This window comes from Muntiacus reevesi, chromosome 1 (assembly GCF_963930625.1).
Source record: "Muntiacus reevesi chromosome 1, mMunRee1.1, whole genome shotgun sequence".
NCBI classification, from domain to species: domain Eukaryota; kingdom Metazoa; phylum Chordata; class Mammalia; order Artiodactyla; family Cervidae; genus Muntiacus; species Muntiacus reevesi.
In genome coordinates this window covers 137,350,833-137,374,228 of record NC_089249.1, presented here as the reverse complement: position 1 = coordinate 137,374,228, position 23,396 = coordinate 137,350,833, and the positions used below count along the sequence as shown (strand labels likewise).

The following is a 23,396-nucleotide window of genomic DNA, read 5'->3' as shown; positions in this document are numbered from 1 at the left end:
CGTAACTTTTTTTAAAGGACTCTTATGTTGACCTAAGTGATGGTGTAGACCAGGGGTCAGCAAACATTTTCTGTGAAGGACCATATGTTTTAAGCTTTGGGGACTATATACATCGTTCACTTTTAAAAGGTAGAAGCGATTCTTAGCTCAGAAACTGTACAAAAAACAGACCACAGGCTGAAATCTGTTGACCTCTGGCTTAAATGTAGCACTAATTTAAATGAGACTCACTTCCAATGTTAGTACTTCCCACCATGGACAAAATCTTAATGGTTTTAATAATTTATATGTTACTCACTTTCTGAAATTAAGCTTATACTTTAGGTTACCTTTCCTTACATTACTGATTTAATGAATTCCTCTCAACCACATTTCAATCACTTCTCATATAACCCCCATAATTTGATCATCAGATCAAGATTAAGTTGAAAGAACATGTCAGAAGTAAACCTAGGCTGAGCAAAAAGTCACTTGAGCCCAAATTTCTGAAAGTTGACACTTAATATACAGATCAATGATAAAATCTGACAATTTTACAATGTTCATGGTTTATCAGGTCTGAAAATCTGATGAGGGATCTTACCGCTTTGTTACTATATTTTAAATGTTCTGCCTAAACATTTATTTCAGTAGAAATAGAAATGTCTGGGTTAGAATCTATTTTCTAAGCATTTAATTGCTTTCTTTATAAAGCAGAGTTGCAGGCACCCAAGAATCTAAGAATTTGCTCTTAGGATAGATGGCCTCTAGATGTCCACTAGTATACATTATAATGATTTTAAAGTCAAAATCATTCAGGTTCTAGCAGCTCCACATTTCTGAGTTCTTTTAACTCTTTTGATATTTGTTGGTTCTTTCCATGTTAGTCTCTTAAAGATGTTTAAAATTCCTAACATACAGTATTCAGACTTTCTATGCAACTCCCTAACAGCGTATAACAAAAATTTTCTATTTCCAACCACCTATAGCAATTAGAAAAATAATACAATAAAAACGAATACCTAATATTCTCCCTCCATAAAACACCAGAAACAACCCCCAAACGTATTACTTATTTACAACTCGAGATATGTTCTGCCTCCACTTTTTAAATGAAACTGAGTGAAGTAACTTAGATGTATAGTGCCTGCTGACACATTTTAAAATCTTTCATAACTGCACAAAGGTCTCAAAATATTTAACTATAAGAGACCTCATCTCAATGTAAACTGAAAATATCTTAATAAAAAATATAAACTATACCACTATTTCACTTTAAAAGCATCAAGACAGAAATTCATTAGAACATTCTATCAGCCATTATTACCTTATTTGTGAAAAGACAAACCCCCGACATAACCTTCAAACATGGAGTTTCCTACAAGAAATGTCAATTGTCATGTCCGTTCTTAAAATTCATTTTACAAGAATTAAATTTTGTAATTAAAATAGGTACTCTCCCAATTGCTATTTGACAGACTAGGTTAACAAACACTCCATATAAAGAAACCTGTTTTGTGAAAAAATGAAATATGAACATTACCCTTGGGGGTACACACATAGGTCATAAGACACGTGACGATAAATGGGCTCCTACGATTGCTTTTATGACTTTTTAAGAAGTGAGCATGAAAATAAAATCTTTATTTTCAGTTATCACCCACCAATAAGAGAAAGTTAGGTTCACAGTTTTAGCTCGTGACAAAGTGAACTAGGAGGCAAATTTACATCCATCAGATACAACTAATGGACTTTTAGAATCCAGGCGATCTTGAAAGCTTGCAACATACCAGATATTGCTGTGTATTCTCTAGTGACAGAATGCCAGCAATGGCTAACAATGAGTAGAACTTGTTTTAATAGGTGTTATTTCTATATGTTGCTAGAAATCAGGTTTATTACATGTTCCTGTCCAAAAATGAGTTAAGATACTTTAAACATACTACCTATGGGTATGTTTAGGAATGTGTATGTTGCAATCTCAAGAGGGGTCAACAGTCCATATGGACTAAATTGATACTTGCCTCTGGGTAGCAGGTATGTTTGTAAATATAAAATTATGTTTAACATTAGCACCAGTGCAGAACATGCTCAGCATCATAAGATCCAAAACACCAGCACAAGCTTATCCACCATTTAAAAAACCAATTACCTCCTTCCTAAAATGCCAAACTAGTAGATCACTAGATCAATTAATCTAATCCCAATGCATGACTCTTGTACTGTACGGTTTCTCCTTTAGAAGGGGAAAACTAATGAGTTTAAGAGACATTTTATGACTTAATGTCTTATATCAAGTATTTTTAAAATTGGACATTACCACATAGATAGAAAATTACTAATAGTGACAAAAAGATCTTTAAATCTGCAAATAAAGCCCCCTTTCCTGTTAATCAATGTTGCAGAAGACTTAAAAAAAAAAAAATCCTAGAAAGGCTGTTTATTCTCTCCATGTATGTTTTAGTAAGTGGTCTTGATCAAAGAATCCATTAACCTAATTTTGTAACAGAGGAAGAGGTAAAAAGATACTTGTTACCTTCTACAGAATCTATCAACTTAAGACCAAAATTAATAGCAATATAGGAAATTTGGAAACAGTAAAATGTTTGGTTTTCATTTCATGGATGGTGCTGCTGTTCCAACCTTATAAAGTAAAGCTGTCCACTTTCCAAACCCCAGGAAATTAACAACCTCCAACCTTACCATACTAACCAGTGCCCTTTGGTTTCGAACAAGGAAGAGTTAAAGTGTTGATTATGGATGTACAATTTTGATTTTGGGACCTTTCACACATACAAATCATACTGAGCGGCCACTTACTTTACAGAGCAGTTTAAATGTTAACACATTAGCCAAATTAACTTGTTCCACCCACCCTATTGGAGGAGGAAAAATCCAACACCCATAAAACTACTTCACTTGACAGTATGTGTCTATCAACAATAAGTAGCTTAAACAACTTTTACCAGTAAGGTGTCTAGACTGATTTTTAAAATGGGCAAGTGACATTTTAAAAGTAAATATAATTGAAATTGAATCAATTATAATTTGAACCTAATGAACCATGCAGGAGCAAGGGTTAATAAACCAATGTGCTTTGAATTTGTTCAAGTACTGGTATTTCTGTATATAAAGATTTAGCATATATAACAGCTATCATGAGAAGTGAAAAAGACCTTATCTCCAGAAATGAAAATATTAAAACTAAGTTAAAATACATAAAGTAGTTAGTATTCCACACAGCATAAAATTTGACAAAGTTTACATGTCCCAGTTGACCATGTGTGAAAATGCAAAGCAGGTATTAAAACTGATATTATTATGTCCAATATTTAAAACCAGTTTGTAATAGGGGGAACATCTAAATCCTTAATTAAAAAACACAAATGAAGTGAAAGCTTTAAACTGGTACACACTGTTCACACCTATATTTCAAGTTTGGAAATGCATATTTGCAAGCAGCAATACAAAAGTATTCATGAAGAATGCATAATCTCTGAAAATTATGAAAACATCCCTGCTACCAATACATTTCTAAATACAAAACTGACTACCATATTGTTACTTCTGTGTAGCAGGAGAAGTTCATTTTTAAAACAGATAAAATTCAGTCTTTAGGTGTGAATGGTATGAATGACAGTCTTTTTTTTTTGTTGTTTTTTTTAAATTTCTTAGTCGTTTGGGATCCTTAAGCATGCAAGCCTCAAAGAGGAGGGTCCACAAAGGAACCAGGGCTGTCTTATGGCATCCAGTTAAGCCAGAGCTGGGAATGCCTCTGGGTCATCCACATCAGGAGCAGAAGCACTTGACTGAAAAAGAAACAAGCAAAATTAATGATTCTCAGATCTTATTATTTCCAGTGTCTACATTTAGACATATTCTTAAAAAAAAAACAAAAACACAAAGTTTTATTACAATAAGTAAAACATGCCAAAGCTTTTACTTTCAAAAGGAAAAATTACAGATCAGAAAAGGACTTGAAGGGAATAGCTGGGAGACTGAGATGGACACACACACACTGTATGAACAGGTGACTGAGGACTGCACTGCAACCACCTATATAAAGAGTCTAAAACAAGTGACTCTGTGTGTAACTGATCCACTGCAGAAACGAACACAACACTGTAAACTCCAGTAAAATTAAAAAAACAAAAAACAGGACTACAAGTATATGCAATGAGCCCTGTCCTGAATTTTCTATCAAGATCTGAGAAAATTCCTAATAACACCATGGGTTATTTGTTTTTCTAACAAATCACACTAGTAGATTCACACAAGGTATGTATGTGGATTCACTGTTGTTCAATATTCTTTTATTTTTTCCACTTGCTAATAATAAGAATGGCAATGAAAGCAGGCTAAGAAACCAATTATTTAAGCAGCACATTCATAATTGATAGGAAGGAACTAAATGGCTATTTATATTCAATATAAATTACAAAACAAAAAAGTACAGAAAAGATCCATATACACAATGCTGGCCTTTAAAAAGAACCCATGTTACAGAGGAGGGAAAAAAAAGTATCACTACACTGTTACGGGTGACCATAAAATCTAGAATATTAAGTTACTACTATAATTAAACATTGTCAGACTCAATCAAGCAGATGGGGTGCCAATTTATCAGATGTTGAGAACTCAGGACATTATGGTTGATTCTGAAATAGACTGTAAGACAATGAACTAACTCAAATTATCACTAATACTTTAATACTATCTCATCAATAAACCATGAACTTTGGGATCAAGCAGATCAGAATTAAAAACTACCAATTACTAGGGTTTCTAGCAAAATGTTTCAGAAAAATTTGTTTTGTATCACACACAGTGCAAGGCAATGGAGATCACAAAAAATAGGACGAAAATGAATCCCAACTCTAAGAGACCAGCTGTCAGGAACAAAATAAGAATCAACAACCAATCAATGTCACACAATTATATATTGGACACAAAAGTTTTATTAAGCAGAGCTCTAAAAAGCAGTGAAGATTTGTCAAGACAATAATTGATATTTGGCACTTCAGGTAGACAAAGACCACAAAATTACCTTGGTTCCTTGCACCTGAATTTCATCTTCTATAAAATGGGAATTTTTTTTAAAAGCATAGTATCATGATAAGCACTAAATTAAGTGTTCAATAAAGGGTGATAAACTTAACCACTGGCAGCACTATACAGTCATTTAAGTGCTTTAAACAAAAATATAACCTAAAATGTAATTTTTTAAAGGAATGCCAACCTTTTCCTTCTACTTATGTCCCCAAAAGGAGTTAGGTCAGTCATCTATCAAAAGAGGTCCCTCAAGTTACTTACAAGAGTAGAATATGTCTTAATTACCTTGTCAGTCCTGATGCCACGGTTTGGACGTCCACCACGCCCACGGCCACCTCGTCCTCCCCTGCCACCACGTCCTGGGCGGCCAAGGTCTCCAAAATTGATCTCCAGCTGAGATGTAATATCATTTGCTGGCTTCCGGAAATGGTGATCCATAACTGAGTCTTCAGCATGAGCCTAAAATTTCAAATGAAAGCCACTGGGTGATTTGATGGATAGGAAAGCAATGTTGTATATTTCTCAATGAGCTTTCTACAACCTGTCCTTTGTGTGAAAAAATGTAGCAACAGGTAATAAGTAAGCTTTGGGATCAGCTTATAGTAATCTAGCAGTAAGAATTCCTTTCACTTTTCTCCACTTCATATTCCCTTAACTTTAATTATAGGTGATACTAGCAAGACTTGATTAGAGGTATTATCAACTACTTAAGTGGCTGGGCCCCATCTCAAATCTACTGAATTATAATCTTTAGCAGTGAAGTATGAATAAAGTTTTAGTTGTTCAGTCATATCTGACTCTTTGCAACCCTATGGACTGTAGCCTACCAAGCTCTTCCATCCATGGGATTCTCCAGGCAAGAATACTTCAATGGGTAGCCATTTCCTTCTCCAAGGGATCTTCCCAATCCAGGGATAGAAGCTTGGTCTCCTGCACTTCAGGCAGATTCTTTACCCTCTGAGCCATCAGGGATGAATAAATACATTTTAAAATATGCCCTTCAGATTAGGATTCCAATCTGAACCTCTGATGAAGACTTTTAGATAGATAGTATATATTTCTGTTAGAGACATTACTAAATCTCTTAAGTTTTAAAGAGAACTTTTGCTCTATACCAGCTATGACTTGGGGAAGAAACTGTGTATAGACGTCTCAAAATGCTTTTCTGTTTATATTTAAACATGTTCTTCCATATAAATTGGAGAACTACAGATTCAAGTGAAACACGTTACATAAACAACCTTCAAAAACTGCACAAATAAAACCATGCCTTAAATTTACCAAAGGAACCTTCTTTAAAATGAAGTCATCATATTTGTGAAATTCAGATCCCAAGCCACATGACAGACTGCAAAAATGCCAAGCAATCTCACACTGCTTAAGGCCTGATTTTCTTTTGTATATTTGGGAGAATGGGTTTTAATCTTCTAGTTGGAAACTTCCTATACTAAAGTGTGTTTTAATTTTTCTAAATACATGTATAATCCTCTTTTCTGAAGGGTATGTCATTCTAAATATCTTGTAATATTACAACTGTTAATAATTACCTTTTCAAGTACAAATTCTTTATTTGTAAATAGATTTTCATTCCTTTAATCATCTAATACCCTTTTGTCTTTAAAAAGAAAGGTTTTGAAAAATATTTTCAAACTTTTTTAACTTAAAAAAATATTAATTTTAACATTTAAAAAATATTAACTTTAAAGGAGCCTAAAATACAAAATCACTAGCAAGTAAGTCAATTACATATGTGAAGTATCTGATTTTAAATGTTAGCTATTGCAAAATAACAACATTAATTTATTAGTTAAAACCATTTATAAATTTCTAGAGTAAGAAGCAAAAAAGTTTAAGGTGATATATTACAGAAAAATCCTGAAGGTAATTAAGAGGAAGCCTGGATATTCAGGTTACATCCCCAATCTTCATGTAAACTACCAGGATCAATTTATAGGGTTTTTTTTTCCTATAGCACTGTGCAATAATTAAGGAAATAAGAGCTTGGTCTCAGCTGTCAATAATTCAGTTCTCTATTTCTCAAAAAAGTGTTTTCCTTTCCCTAACTATTTCATTTTTATTGTGAAGCTGAAGATAAGTATAATAAAAAGAAAAAAGAGTACTCAAAGTGCTGTATACAACAAACTTAAAGACCTGTTATCAAGTTACAATGAGGTTGTATCCTGATAAACCTGATTATCTTTAAGTTCAAAATATATTTAACATACCTAACCTACCAAACACATCATCGCTTGGCCTAACCTACCTTCAATGTGCTTAGGATATCTACATTAGCCTACGGCAGAGCAAAATCATCTAAAACAAATCCACAAAGCCTTTATTATAATATGTTAAATATCTCACGTAATTAAATGTAGTATTGAAAGTGAAAAGCAAAAAAAAAAAAAAAAAAAACCCCAAAAGTTCCACATCAGGGAAAATCTATATTCAAGTGATAAGGCCATATATGCCAGATTTCAAGTACAACATCACAAAAGCAGCCTAACTATGAGGGTCCAAGCATTTGTAAGTGGTTGACAACGAAAATGTCCTAGTTTCAAGGTTACTCATAACCAATTTCACGTTTTATAATTTTCAGAAAATTCTAATTATATATATCACCTTGTGTGATAATTATTTCTGAAAAGCTCAATATAAAACATTTAAAGCTGGGATACTTAACCAGATATCTATAAAATTCATGAAGAGGTTGCAGGGTATTAATGGTAACGATATAATCTAAAATTATACCAAAGTATTTCATGTCTGTGTCCTTTTCTGAAGAAAAGTTCTGTTGGGACCCCAAAAACTTATATGATGCCAAAGTACTTTTTTTACATTATCCTAAGCAGTTTGTTAGTTCAAATGAATAATCTCCCCAAAGTGAATTTCTATGGTTCTTTAAATCAAAGTTCTCTTTGGATTTTACAGATACCCAAAACAACTTTATCAGCAAGAACTACAAAAAAACCCAAAGCATTCTAATGAAACAAAATGTTTTTTCTTTACTGATAAGAAATTACACAAGACTGTCCCATTTATACCACTTTCATGATGCCCATGTTTAAAAAATCATCTCTAAACTTCTACTTTAGTGCAGAGTATTTCCAAGCTTGTTTCACAATTATTTTTTGCTTAGAAAATTAAAATGTACAAAGATTTTACTGTATTTTTTAAATTATATGTTGCCTTCATAACATTTCAGTTTAACTGTGACTAAAAGCTCATACTCACATAAACCCTAAAAAGATATAGCAGTGGGATCGTCCCCTAAGAATGTGTGCCCCAAGACTTAAATAAAAGCTACCAAATCAAAAGTCACACATCTTTCTCAAGTATTTTCATTAGTTTCCTTGTTTCCTAAGGAAAGGAAACTCATAAATTCTCTGGTCTTCAAGCTATTACTCTTCAGTAAAGATTTACTAAAGATTCCTGGATAAGGCTTCCCAGGTGGCACCAGTGCTAGGGAACCTGCCTGCCAATGTAGGAGGGATCTTAGGAAGATCCCTGGGTCGGGAAGAACCCCTGGAGGAGGAAATGGCAATCCACTTCAGTATTTAAAAAAAAAAAAAGATCCCTGGATATTATTTATATATGGCACAGGCAGACAGTTTAAAGATATACCACATAAAAAAAGCCAACCTTTCAACCTAATACAAGTCTTAATGACTCCCAGTTAACTAAGATTTTAAAAAAGATTACAGCTTTAAAAGAATAATTTCTTAAGAATATATCATAATGCAGTTTAATTTCCTTTGGGGGAAATATATGTCTCAAATAATCATATGTAAAATTTTATTTTATAAACAGACTATCCATGTGAAATTTTAAAACAAAAATTGTATATGCAATTTAAGACAAATCTGAACATTTTCAAACACCACAAAACTCCACTTTACCTCTTCACTTTTTGACTTATGAAGAACAAATCCCTTCTTCCACTGCCCATCAGCACCTTCATTTGGTTTTCGGATATTAAATTCTACTTTTGCCCGGTCCTTATTTTGAATAGCCTTCCACTCATCCAAAGTCATTTCTTTTGGACCCTCTTCCTTTACTTCTTCAACTTCATTCTCCCTGTGTGAAGATGTTTCAGTATTACACCTGGCAGGGGGCTCATAAAATCACAGAACTTACAAGTGTAAGTGAGCAAGTACCAACCTCAGCTGGTTGGTAATCATCTAGATTATCCAAGGAAAGGAGAATCAGTTTTCTTTGTAACCCAATGGCTAACATGTGACTTGGTAGAGACCAGGAATTCATTGTCTGTTGAATCAGTGAAAATGTGGATAACGAAGGAACATGCAATTCATATTCATAAACTCTTAAATGATCATCTATCAGTAACACAATCTTGAACTGGCTTTATTAAACCTAGAACACATTTTTTAAAACCACACTACTGCTTTTAAAACTTACAGTATGTGACTGAAATCTGATTTAGCTTCTGCTAAAACACATTTTTAATTTCCATAATACGTAATTCATAACACACATGAAGGTAATCATCTAGGCTGCCCATGACAACCAAGTTTTATATTTAAGAATATAAGAGAACTGTTCCCTCATCCATTTTTATAACACTTAAAGCAAATCCTTAATTTCTACAAATCCAATCTTTATATATACTCCAACTTTCAAACCAGTGTGTACATGAATAAGCAACTAAAGTTTCACTAGTAACAAAACTTTCTATAAAATACTGATTTTCAATACTTAATACCAAATTGTGTTATTTCTAATACAATTCTCAGACTATATTATGTAGTATACTGTTTCCTTTTTACACAAAGCATGCACCTAGGAATTCACCATTTAATCTCAATTTTCAATTGTCACCAAACAAGTTTGCTATTTTGGGAGCACTGCTTCTTTCCAAAGATAGCAGGTGATTCAGTTAGCCTCAGAGCTCAAATAACTCCCATACATGCTGTTCTTTACTGTTTGACAAATCTCATCTTAAACTCCCCAGATCAGTTTATACTGAATTGATGCAATTTTAAGTATCAAGTCCAACCTTGTCAGTTTGCAGATCAGAAAACTAAAGATAGAAAAAAGGTCCCGGTTACTCATAAGTTGTAACCTAGCCAAGAACAGAACTCAGCATACATTTATCACGTCATGAAACTATGACATCTACCTTCAAGGGTTGTTGTAAGAATCAAATGAAACAAAACAAAAACTCAAGAACTATACTTAAAGGAACCAATCAAATTCTGCCAAAACTGTGTTTCTTAAATGTACACTTGCATATTTAAGCTAATGTCATCATCATGGTCTGTAGGCTCAATACCTAGACCCCAATTTCAGTCCTAGGAACTGAGCTAAAATTTGCTTCCAATACCCTATCAATACCAATATATCTCTTACATAACTGTTTGTATGTATTAACAGTTATAATCTTGACAGATTACTCTTAAGGTGATTTAAATATGCTTAAATATTTAAACAAATTAAATATTTATTCATTTAAGTAAATGAAGGTTATTCATTAAGGGAACGATATTTGTATTGAGCTTTGTAAAGTAATTAAGTGTTGTATAAGGTTCATTTAACTTACCTATTCCATTGTTTATCACACAAAATATTCATAAGTTTCATACAAAATAAAACGAAGTTCAGCACATCACTCAACACCATATATTTTTATCAATAGTAATAACTAAAATAACTAATAGTGTAACTAAAAATAACATATTTTTAGTAATAACTAAAATAATTTTTCTAATAATAAATCAATTATTATTCCTTACTTAAGCAAATCCACTAAATATGACTTTCTAATCATTAATAGTGCTTCACTCTAAGAATAATTCTGGAGAAAAAGAGTTTAGAAAAGCATCCCTTCCCTAAATAATTTGATTATGCCTTGATTAAGAATTACTGACCTAATTAATCTGCAATGCAAGACTTTAAACTACATACTGAAAGAAATGACTGACATATAACTTCTGCTTGTATTGATGGAAGACAGAGGAAGGCATAAAACTATTTCTACCAGCATAGCTTGAGTCTTTAAAACTGTCCAACCCTTGCATAAATAATTTCAAAACTGTCTTGTACCTAAAAACTCAGGAAATAAGAAAGCTAGTGAAATGATAACATATTCTGGCCCCTGCTCTCCTCACACATTTTAAAACAAGTCAATAATGCTGTATTCCACATTCTATGTCAACGAAAAAAACTTCAAAGAAATGGAGGAACTAATTTTAATAGTCACATTTTCTCATTTTAAACTGTCTCAGTATAAAATGTGTACAGCTATAGAGTCCAAAGTATTTTGAACTGTGCAAATAATTCTCAGGTTAAAATAGCTAATTTTCGTGCTCAGGGCTAACAGGATTTACTAAAATACATATCTTCCATATCTTTTTAAGATGCCAATGGTAATTTCAAACAGAAATAACCATTTCTATTTATCAAACCATTACAGCCCAACATATACATGTGTAAAGTACTCCTCTACTATTTGAAAGACTGGAGTACAATAAAGTCTCTCCTATTAAAAAGCAAATATTTAACATTAAGCCTATAGATTGTTTTTTTGGTAAACCCCAAACATTGCAATGCTCAAGCATTACCACCACACACAAAATCACTTACTTATTTTCAGTGTCCGCAACTGGATGTTCTTCACCTTCAGGTGTTTCCTCAGTCACATTTGATTGTTCCAAGTCACTGCAATTATAAGATATTTGTTTCTGAATGTATTTGGGGGACTCTCTAAGGAAAGAAAGAAAAAAAAGGCATCTAGGTCCATTTACATGTAGTTAAAAGAGTCTTTATACAGAAGTATTTTAAAATTCTCACATTCCCAGTTTTTTCCTACTGAATTTACTCCCCTGTAGAACACTAAGAGAAAATAATTTAAAAATATATACTGATCCAAGTTATGGCTCAAGCACATTACTCAAAAACTAGAAAGGCAGCAGTTCTAAAATAAAGCCCCACAAGCTTTTTAAGTTTTTAATCACCAAAGGTCAATAGCTAGAATAAGAATTATAAAAGAAGGAACATACAATAGCAGAATACGCAAATAACTTCAATGTAAGATTTCAATAAAAGTGATATACCTATATGAAAAGTATCACATACTTTTGAAACATAAGAAAATTGGTCATTCAACCCATTATAACCCAAACATATCCAAAAAATCACCTATCATCTTGTAAGGAAGTAGCTGAGATGACAGCATCCATTCTTGTCCCAAGGACAAGTAAATATTTGACAGAATTAAGGGCAGACCTCAAAAGTAAACTATACAATTCTATTAAAATTATTTATTAAAGAACCGGAATACCAACGTTAATTCATCTTTGACAGTTCCCCAGTTGTGAGATCCGCTCCCTCCACGTTTGTCCTCATGCTTCAGGCCACTGTAATGTGAAAAAGAACTAACAAAACTGAGTTAACATAATACTCTTTAGGTCTAGAAATTCAAATTTTGTTTTATTAAAGAAGTAGATTCAAATAGTAAAGTATAATAAGAACCAATATAAGACTTACGATCTATCACTTCCACTATGCCTATCAAATTCACGTTTGCCACGAGAATCAAAGCCATCTCCCCGGCCCATTCCTCGTCCACGACCTCCTCGACCTCTTCCAAGACCACCACGGCCTCGGATAGGCCGGTCAATAATCGGTCTACAACAAATTAAAGATATTACATACTTCTAAGGTTTCTGGAAAAAAGAATGAGGGAAAGTCAAAGACTCAAAAATATAGGAACATTATTTACTGGCTCATATCCCAACTGTTAAATGTTTTAGAAAATTCAAAATAGTCTATTTCTAAACAGTTAAAGGAATCAGAACTAGGAAATTCCCCAAAGAAAGAAAATTATTTTGACATTCTCTTTTACTACTAATGCATATACTCTTCCACTGTTACTCATTTCATAATATAATCTAATAAAACTGCTATTCACTCATATACTTAAAAATTAAACACATCTAACCCGCATAATTGAAGTGTTTCACTACAAGATATCTAAGTCTGAACACCAAAAACTGTTACCAAAATGTCATTAATAACACACACACTCCCATGGTCTGCTGAAAAATCTGATAAAATTAACCAGCCACACTGCTTCCTGGCAATTATGTTCAATTTATATGTGTTAAGATGTCTGATAATACATGAAGAGATTAAGAAACAATCTTGCCTATCAACGGAAAATTCTCCTCCTTCACCCTTTTCTTCAAGTGGCTTTTCAAATCTTCTTTCACGAGGTGGTCGCCTTTCTGGTCTCCTATCAATTATCTTCCCTTCACCCTGAAGTTGTTGATCAGGTCTTCTTCCAACACGTCTTATTCCTAAAACAATTAAAAAAAAACCCATATAAGCAAATCATTTCTGCAACACAAAACATTTAGGCCTAGACTGTTAGAAAAAAAAAATACTACTACTCTTTAAGTCCACTACTAGCACTTCCTATTGAAAAAGGCTAACACTGGGCACCTCTGAAGTTTAATGAAGTACTTCAGAAAAATTTCTATCTAAATAAACTTCTTTCAAAATTCCATTTAGTTTGCCAAACCATTCCCCCCGTAAAGCATTCTCTGTAACTGACCTGGAAGTCATTTAGCTGTTTCTCTCACTTTTCAAGATGCCCACCTCTTAATTTAAAATTCTAAATTCAAAGAAATTTTAAGCAAATGATAAAGTAAAAGCGATTAATTATAGTAGCCATTTACAAATAATAGTCAAGCAAACCAACACAATCACCAGATAAGAACCCTTTAAAAAACAACAACACACCGACAGTGAAGGCATTATTTTATTTTATATAACCTGAAGAGGGAAAAAAAGAGTAAAAAAAAGACTGATGATTTTATCAAATTACAAAACCGAAGGGAAAGCAAATGGCATTTAAGATTATATCCAATGAATAATTAGGTCCTACTGTATAATATGGGAAACTATATTCAATATCCTGTGACAAACCATAATGGAATATATTAAAAAAGATTATATATACACACATGTATAACTGAATCACTTCAGTGCAGAGCAGAAAGTAACATATTTTGTAAATGAACTATACTTCAATAAAAAAATTTTATAAAGATCACATCTCCATAGTTGAAAATAGCTACTTACCCCTCTTCCTCCTGCAGTTTACATACGTGTGTGTGTGTGTATGTAAACATATACATACATACCACACCTAATTTTAAAACACACTGCTATGCAACCAGAAGCTATTATTATGGAGAAATTTTTTTTGGTTTGCCCTTACAATTACGTTTTCAAAAAATCTTTAAAACCCACATACACAAATTAAGCAAGACGTAAGAAACAGAAACTTGTGACACTAAATGATGGCTGAAGCATTTACTGATTTCCCTCTTCCTTACCTTTTTTCTGTTTGTGTCAAAGGCCAAAAGGCCCCGTGGTGGCCTTAAGGATAATAAGTAGACTGATGGTTAAATTTCTGACTGTAAAAGTTTAGGTATGCTCTAATTCCCAAACCACAATTTCTGACAGTCACCTGAGGAATTAATTCCACAGGATATTAAGTTGGTTCACTCTGATTCTTTCTAAGAAAGTGTACCATCAGCAAGATGCACCCAACTGTTCAGGTGCTTGCAGTCAAATGGTAAATGTCAAACTCTTAAATGAAATTTTAAGATCCGTTTCACATAAACTCTCAGGACAGATCACAAATGTTAGACCTTACACCAAGGCATTTTAAAAAAATTTCTTCAGAGGTAGTGTATGGGGTGGAGCTACGGAACCAGTTCTTATAATATCCAAGCCTCACACACCCAAATGAACAATGGCTTGCTTCCCCACTCCAACATTCAGTATCAGGCTTATAGAATCTAAAACACTTAAAAATAAATCCATGCAGCAATTGACATTTAAAAATGTGTCTCTAGATTTTTCACTATATTCCAGGCTTTCAACATTAAAAACCAAATGAGAATAGACTTTAGTGATGTTCAGTGGTGGCGATTCTCAAGTTCCTCAAGTGGGCAAAAGACAAACTACAAAATTCATAGACTATAAACAGTAAATACCTACCTAAAGTATATCTAGGATTGTGCCAGGACCTCTATTCAAAGGCACAGAACACATGATCAGGTTAACAATTCTTCCTACTACAAGTGTCCAGGACTTTAACAGATCTATACTTCCCCAATGCCTAGAAACGACTGCTACAAAGTAGGCTCACAAAATGAATTTTTTTCATTCAACATTTTTATAACCTGTGTTTTATGCAATTTAAGGTTAAGTGTGCTCTGAAATGCTGACCTAAGGAAAATGTTGATAGCTATTAATGGAAATTTTCCCAAGGAAAGACTACTGAATGGTAAATGCAATCCTGCTTATAAATTTATGAACTAACTATAATTTAAAATACTAGGTTCCAGGTCAAAGTTTATTTCATAAACGGACTTTATGATCAAACTGAGGGGTTTAAAGCACACCTCATGTTTTGAACATTCGAAACGAGTGAACACACTTCAGATTCCATTTTTTCATGTACCTTCTTTGAATAAGTGTGATAAAGGAGGTAAACTTGAGCACAGTTTAAATAACTACACAAGTCAGTGTGCCTTAACATAGAAATTAAATGATTTATTACATTGTGCTACAGCCTGTATAGCCTGCTATAAAGACTAGCTGACTATTTAGCTTCAAAGATGCATGCTTTCTAATACTCAAACTTGTGCTTCCCTCTCCAACCTGTAATTTTAATATAATTGTTTTATTTACTACCTAGGTTCTTCATCCCAAGCCTCACAAAGTTCTCTATTTCTTAAAAATTCTAAATCAAAACCTAACACAATTGTTTTCATTTTCATATTAGTTGAACGCTATCTAATTCAACTAAAGCTAAGAACTCCTTTCTGAAGCACGTGGCAAAATTTCAACTTTCAACACACAGAGGTAATCTCTACGATTCAGAGCTTAGGTCCTACACCTACTTACTTCAGATCTTTAAGGATTTTTCCTTACTCCTCACTGCTATGCTTTTTCACCCACCACCAAAGAGAAACCAGGAATGAGGGAGAGTGCAAATCCCAAGTTCAAGGCAATCCCGCGAAGTTTACAATGACCTGGAAGCAGCTACTACCCGCCAATGAAATCCCGACCATGCTTCACGCACATGGGGAGAAAAAGTCATAGATTCAAAAGGACACTGCGGTGGCTACCGCTGTGACAGCGACGAGGCTCAGGCCAGGGGCACACCGCACCAAACACTGCGTGCGGGGTGGGGGTCGGGGGACGCGGGGCTTCGACCGGGTAGATAAAAAGATCTTGACTCGAGAAGAGTTTCAGGATTTCCTGCCATCACGTTTTCATTCAGAATTCCCACTTCTGGTCAATCCCGAGTGGCCAAATTCCTCTCTCAACAGCTTGAGTCACTCCAGCAAGTTATTAAGTTTGTAATAGTTGACGGGGCGACGTGTGCACCTAAAAGGGCAGCTTATTCTACAACATCCGAGAGGTTCGAACACGCGGGTGGGGGGGTGTGTGCGTAGGCAGAAAACTCGACCCTCTTTCTCGGGCGTACCCCGCGCCATCCTGGGACAAGATGGCAAGAGAGGAGCCTAAAGGAGACAACCTCACCTCAGAGCAGCAGACTGAGGGGGGAGCTCTGAGCAGGAAGAAGCCGCGGAGCCCCGGCTACCCGCTTCACTACAAGTGCTCCGAGGAGTGGCTCCCTTCACCGAGCCTCGGTCCATGCGCTCGCCCGCCAAGGAATCCGGCGGGAAGGCAACAGCCTCCCAGGATCCCGACCACGCTTCTCGACTCAGACCTGAGGCGGGAAGGGGTGGTTCCAGTATCCCTGCAGGTGGCGGTTTGAACTTGGGCTTACACGCTCCCAACACCATCGCAGGACCTGGCTTTTGTGGAGTTGCGGGAAACGTGGGGATATCGGCGGCCAAGTCTCCCGCGAACCCTCGGAGCCCCAGAAGCGAGTGTTAGCCCCAAGTCCCCTCGCTCCTTCCCTCCATCCCGGGTGTCTCCCACCTCCTACCACTGCTTTACCTTCTTTCTTAAGCGCCACAGGCGGCTGCGTCTCCTCCTTCTTGTCAACCACGCCGACGCTGGGGGGCAACGGATTCTTGCGATCTTTCTGGGACTCTTTACGCAGCTGTTTGCCCGCCGCATTAGAGTTGGTTTGAGCTGCGGCCTGAGCTGCGCTCTTGGCCCCAGGGCCCCCAACGCCGCCCCCGCCGGCTTCTTTTTTCTTGTTCTCTGCTGCCTTCAACACCTCGAAGGGGTCCGATTCGTCGTCAAATAACTGGTCAAATCGGTTGGTGACCACGCAGCCGAAGCCTTCCTGTAAATGCCCAGGCATGATGGTGGCTCGGCGGCGCGTTCCTCCACGGATTGCAGCGGGCCGCGCCGAGCCAAGAGCGCCTGCTTCAGCTCTTCCCACAAGATGGCCGGGCCGAGAGAGGGGGGCTGTCTTCTCTTCCGGCGCTAGGCACACATCCGGGAGCGGCCAGCGCCGCACGGTACCACGGGGTCTGTAGGCCAGAGTCGCTTTTCCTGAGGCGGCTCCCAGCACCAGGACTACAACTCCCAGAACACACGGCTTAACAACTCTTCGCGCGCGCCTCAGAGGCGGGACCTCACCGAGGGAGTGGGGTGTGCAAGCTGAGGGAGAAGCGCGGAGGTGGGCGGAGTTCTGCCACCTGCTATCGCCACCCTTAAACTCTTTGGGTCTCCTGCTGCGCTGAAAACAGGAAAACGTGACGGCGTGTTTTGCTCGCGAAAGTTCTCAGTCTTCGGTTTTACTCCCCGCCTCCGGCCCAGGACTAACTTTCCCCACCTCTCCGGGAGGGTCAAGGTGACCATCAGTCTTAGAAGTGGAGACTCACAAACTTCCAGGGCTGGCGGGTTGCTGAGGTGCAGCACTGGCCTCGCGAAAGCGGAACCCGCTCTCTTCCAAATCCCTAGCTGCTCAGTTGCTGGAGTTGCCCTCCTTCAGCCCTAATAATGAATGGAACCGTCTCTGTTTCATGTGAGGCGGAATACGCTTCCTCTCGCGGGGACTTGAACTCGAGCAGCGGAATTAATCCAAAAGACAAGTTGAACTAGCAAAGTGAGTGTTGCGCGCTTTTCTTGGATGAGAAGGGCCGTCTTGCGACCGGTACTTTAATTGTTAATTCCTGGCAGCACAGCACTAGCCAGACACTGGGAAAGCCTCCAAAAGGCATTGTTTGTAGAAACACTTTCTAGAGTCTAGACTAACATTAGTGCCTGACAAGTCAAGGATTGGGTATTAGTAAAAAGTACTCAAGAAATAGCATTAAAATGTTATCTGAAGAGCATCTCTGAATGTGTGATGTGCTAAGAGTTGCAGTGAGGGGAGAGAAATATGTCAGAATTGTCTTTAATTCGCATTGGTATTAGCTGAGAATATTGAAGTCCTTTAAAAGGGTGTCATGTATATTCAGGCATATTTGGCAACACGGTGAGGGGAAATGTATTATCATAATTTTAAAACCTTTTTTCTATTAACGCAGAATATAGAAAATGCATCTCTTATGTTCCAGGTACTATGAATAACCTTAATGTCAACAACAACTTGCTAGGTAAATAATTTTCCCTTTTCACAGGCGAAACCATTTCCTAGTTGAAATGACTTGTCAGGTTTACGTCTGTAAAAGTTTAAGTGCCAGGAGTTAACTCCAGTCTTCTAACTCCACTGTGAGACACTTGACATCAATTTTTTAACCCAGACTGCCTTCTGATAGAAATCAATCAATATAAATTAATTTCCAATATTTAATAAGACTTAAATGTTGTTCATAAAGGAGATCAGTCCTGGGTGTTCATTGGAAGGACTGATGCTGAAGCTGAAACTCCAATACTTTGGCCACCTCATGCAAAGAGTTGACTCATTGGGAAAGACCCTGATGCTGGGAGGGATTGGGGGCAGGAGGAGAAGGGGATGACAGAGGATAAGATGACTGGATGGCATCACCGACTCGATGGACATGAGTTTGAGTAAACTCCGGGAGTTGGTGATGGCCAGGGAGGCCTGGCATGCTGCAATTCATGGGGTCGCAAAGAGTTGGACACGACTGAGGGACTGTCACTTCACTTTCTTAACAGGGAAAATAAAAGTCATATTACAGGCATGTGGCAGCAAGCCTAGTGGTTTTCTAAATACAGCCCCTATTCCTCAAGGTCAGGTATTTCTCTGTGGCCTCAGCCTCTGCCACACACACTCCTCCGTCTCACACACAGGCCCTACCTCCTTCCGTAAGCTCTGGCTCTTACGACTTTACCAAGACAAAGGACAAGGAGTTTTTGATCATACTCTTCATGCCCCTTTGAAAATAGCTTGGAAGATCACCATGGTTTAACAAACTCTTTCTCTTTCGCAGGGTCTGTTAATATCTGCATCTTTGAGACATCTGCTATAGCTCCTCTTCTTACCACTTTCTGGCCTCTGCCACAGCAATATCAAGAACTAAAACTTGATGTTTTATTATGTACTTGGTGCACTTTATTTATGTAATCTCATTTAATCCTTACATCAACTCTGTGGGAAAGGTATCATTGCTTTTTTAAGATGAGAAAAACGAAGCACAAAGAGACTAAGTAACTTACCCACTCCTACCACAGTCTAGAAGGGCTTCTCTAGTGGCTCAGTGGTAACGGGTCCACCTGCCAGCGCAGGAGATGCAGGTTCGATCCTTGCGTCAGGAAGATCCCCTGGAGGAGGGAATGATGACCCACTCCAGTATTCTTGCCTGGGAAATCCCATGGACAGAGGAGCCTTGCTTACTACCATGGGTTCGAAGAAGAGTCAGGACAGGACTTAGTAACTAAACACCACCACCACCACCACCACCACAGTCTGGGGAGTAGGTCAGGACTGACTTTAGTCGTTTTTATCCTAGGTACAGGTTTCTGGTTTCTTCAAACAGATCTTTATGACAGCAAGCATTCTTACAACAAGAATACTTAAAAATAAGCTATATGTAGCAAAATTGTATGGCTATGAATTTTCTTAGCACTTTTCAACTTCCTTCTCTCCCTTTTGTCTCTCCTGGAATTTTGGTTACTCCAGAGAAGTTTTAAAGCCCATTTTTAAAGTATACAAGTAAAGATCAAAATTCCAATTCTTTTACATCTCACAATTGATTTTATTTTATATGTAATTATTTTTACAAATGTTTCCTTCTGAGAAGTTAGTTTCTTTATGAATATTTAAAAGTTCCTACTACTCTTAATAGAAAAAATATTGGCCAAATAAACCTCAAGAGAGAAGGAAAAGGAGATTTCTTGGCAGACCTGTTACTCAAATGAAAGGCGGGAGTTGTAAACTGTCAAGTTATAAGATAGCACTGATTAGAAATGTAGCCTTAAATATCAGCTCTCTGTAGCAATGCTTGAATCACATATTGTTCTCTGAAAAATACTTGTGCAACTTCACAACCTTATCTATAGCAAGCTCTCTAGAGTTCTCTAGCAATAAATGCTGGAAGCTAGCCAAGTGTCTTGATTGAATATACAATATAGTTGCTTAATGTTAATGACACTGATAAAAGGAATAGTATACCTCCTTCCAGCCCTCATTTGTTTTTAGGATGCTAGTACTCAGTTATCAACCACATTACAACTTGTTTTTACCCATTTCTAAAAGATCTCAACCCACTGTTACTGTTGCTATATTCTAATAATAATTACTAACAAGGACTACAGTTTGAGCATTTGCTATGCACTTTACACTGTGCTGAATACCTCATGTGAGTCATTTCCTTAAATTCTCAGAACAACAATATGGAGTAAATATTACTACTCCCCTTTTATACTTGAGGAAACTATGGTTAAGTACCTCTCCCAAATTCACATTGCCTAGAAGAGTCCAAACAATCTGATCTCACAGCCTGAGCACCGACCTGTTATACTTGTGAGTAACATGATAGTGGAATCAAAGTCTTTCATCCTTACATGGCTACCACCTATAGCAAAAGAAAACTATTATTCTAGTACTTTGGGGACACTGGATACAGGTATCATATAAATGTTAAGAGAATCTAATTTTTAGTATACTCTGAGTATATAATGCATTTTTAAAACAAAAGCAATAAAGGTGGTTCTTATGAAGAAAATATCAAATCTTCTGTCTGAGGATAGAATGATAAATATAATATGACAAGTCTTGGCTATTGCTAAACTTAGGCTATCAAAGCTAAAAATGGAAATATTGCACTCTGCTTTGCCACCTCAAATTTATTTGAAGATAGATACCCTTGATTTTAAACTTCCCTTCCTCTTTTTCCTTACACTGTACTCTTAAAAACACACACACCTTTATTGAGAGTTAATCGCATACCATATAATTCACCTATCTAAAGAGTGCTATTCGAAGGGTTTTTTGTGTTTTTTTGGTTTTTTTTTTTAGTATTTTCACAGAGTGGTGCAACTATTACCATTATCTAATTTTAGAACATTTTAAAGAAACTCATAGTCATTAACTGGCACTCTTTATTCTCTCAACGCCCAGCCCTGGGCAACCAATAATCTACTTTCTGTCTCATCAGTTCAGTTCAGTTGCTCAATTGTGTCCAGCTTTTGCAAACCCATGGACTGCAGCATGTGCCAGGCTTCCCCGTCTGTCACCAACTCCTGGAGGTTGCTCAGACTTAGAGCCATTGAGTCGGTGATGCCATCCAGCCATCTCATCTTCTGCTGTCCCCTTCTCCTGCCTTCAGTCTTTCCCAGCATCAGGGTCTTTTCCAATGAGTCAATTCTTTGCATCAGGTGGCCAAAGTATTGGAGCTGCAGCTTCAGCATCAGTCCTTCCAATGAATATTCAGGACTGATTTCCTTTAGGATTGACTGGGTTAATCTCTTTGCATTCCAAGGGACTCTCAAGAGTCTTCTCCAACACCACAGTTCAAAAGCATCAATTCTTCAGAGCTTAGCTTTCCTTATGGTCCAACTCACATCCATACATGACTGGTGGAAAAACCATAGCTTTGACTATATGTAGATTTGCCTATTCTGGACATTTCATATGCTTGGAATCATGTGATCTTTTGTGATTAGCTTCTTTCCCTTAGCACAGTGTTTTCTAAGTTCATCCATGTTGTCACATGTATCAGTACTTCATTCCTTTTTATGAATGAATAATATTCCATTGTATTTTATTTATACATTAACCAGTTGATAGACATTTGCATTATTTCTGCTTTGTAGGTCTTATGAATAATTCTGTGAATATTTACAGGACTTGTGTGGACATATGCTTTCATTTCTCTGGGATATACATCTAGGAATGGAATTGCTCAATCATATGGTAACTTATGTTTAGCATTTTGAGGAGCCAGACTGTTTTCCAAAGTGGGTGCACCATTTTACAATCCCAGTAACAATTATGAGAATTCCAAATTCTCCACATCTGGTATTTCTCTTTTGATTATAAGCCATCCTAATGGGTGTGTGACAGAGAAGGCAATGGCACCCCACTCTAGTACTCTTGCCTGCAAAATCCCATGGACGGAGGAGCCTGGTAGGCTGCAGTCCATGGGGTCACTAAGAGTCAGACACGACTGAGCGACTTCACTTTCACTTTTCACTTTCATGCATTGGAGAAGGAAATGGCAACCCACTTCAGTATTCTTGCCTGGAGAATCCCAGGGATGGGGGAGCCTGGTGGGCTGCCGTCTATGGGGTCGCAGAGAGTCAGACACGACTGAAGTGACTTAGCAGCAATGGGTGTGAAGTGGTATCTCACTGTAGTTTTGATTTGTATTTCTCTAATAGCTAATAATGTTGAGCATCCTTAACATGCTTATTGGCCATTTGTATATCTGTTTTGGAGAATGTCTATTTAGATCCTTGCTATTTTCTGGCTAGTTATATTTATTTTTTAATTATAGAATTGTAAGAATTCTTCTATGTTCTAGATGAAGGGCCTTATCAGTTATATAGTTTGCATATTTTGTCCCAATTCTGTGGGCTGACTCTCCACTTTCTTGGTGGTGTCCTTTGTAGCATAAAAGCTTTTTAATCTAGTGTGGTCTTTTGTGATGAAGTCCAGTTTATCTGTTTTTCTTTTATCTCTTGTGTTTTTGTTGTCACATCTGAAAGCCTTTGCCTAACCCAGAATCCCAAAGCTATACTCCTGTGTTTTATTCTAAGTTTTATAGATTTTTTAAGTAGCATTGGATTTTACATTTAGTAGTATAATCCACTTAAAATTAATTTTTGTTTGATGTATCCCCCTTCCTTTAAATTAATTTTGAATATGCCAAATCAAAAGAAAAATTTTAGAAGAAAAAAAAAAGATTGTTATTTTTCATTTTACTCTTTTAAAAACTTTTTATTTGGGACATTACAATAAGTAGCAAGTTTTTAGGTTTAAAAACATTCAGTGA

At 36.6% G+C, this 23,396-nt stretch overlaps 1 protein-coding gene across 4 annotated transcripts; it reads right to left on the bottom strand.

Annotated features, from left to right (window-relative positions):
- Positions 1-1,602: 1,602 nt before the first annotated feature.
- Positions 1,603-17,466, bottom strand: SERBP1 (SERPINE1 mRNA binding protein 1). Of its 4 annotated transcripts, none has more exons than XM_065911233.1 (8): positions 17,038-17,466; positions 13,196-13,346; positions 12,535-12,675; positions 12,333-12,422; positions 11,632-11,751; positions 8,928-9,105; positions 5,317-5,490; positions 1,603-3,788 (listed from the first exon to the last, which is right to left on the bottom strand). In XM_065911233.1, exons 1-8 carry the CDS (start codon positions 17,348-17,350, stop codon positions 3,732-3,734), a joined length of 1,224 nt encoding a protein of 407 aa, XP_065767305.1. In that variant the 5' UTR covers positions 17,351-17,466; the 3' UTR covers positions 1,603-3,731. The 4 variants fall into 4 exon arrangements, with proteins under 4 accessions (XP_065767305.1, XP_065767307.1, XP_065767306.1 ...); XM_065911235.1 differs by having other exon boundaries at positions 11,632-11,706; XM_065911234.1 differs by having other exon boundaries at positions 12,333-12,404.
- Between the last annotated feature and the right edge of the window lie 5,930 nt (positions 17,467-23,396).

Bases quoted from the DNA above. Each gene is read 5' to 3' on its own strand.
- SERBP1 (XM_065911233.1), bottom strand. From the start codon at position 17,350: ATGCCTGGGCATTTACAGGAAGGCTTCGGCTGCGTGGTCACCAACCGA. The intron at 12,676-13,195 runs GCAAGATTGTTT...AATTTGTTGTAG, and splicing joins GGAGAATTTTCCGTTGATAG to ACCGATTATTGACCGGCCTA. The intron at 5,491-8,927 runs GTAAAGTGGAGT...TTGAAATTTTAG, and splicing joins ATAAGTCAAAAAGTGAAGAG to GCTCATGCTGAAGACTCAGT.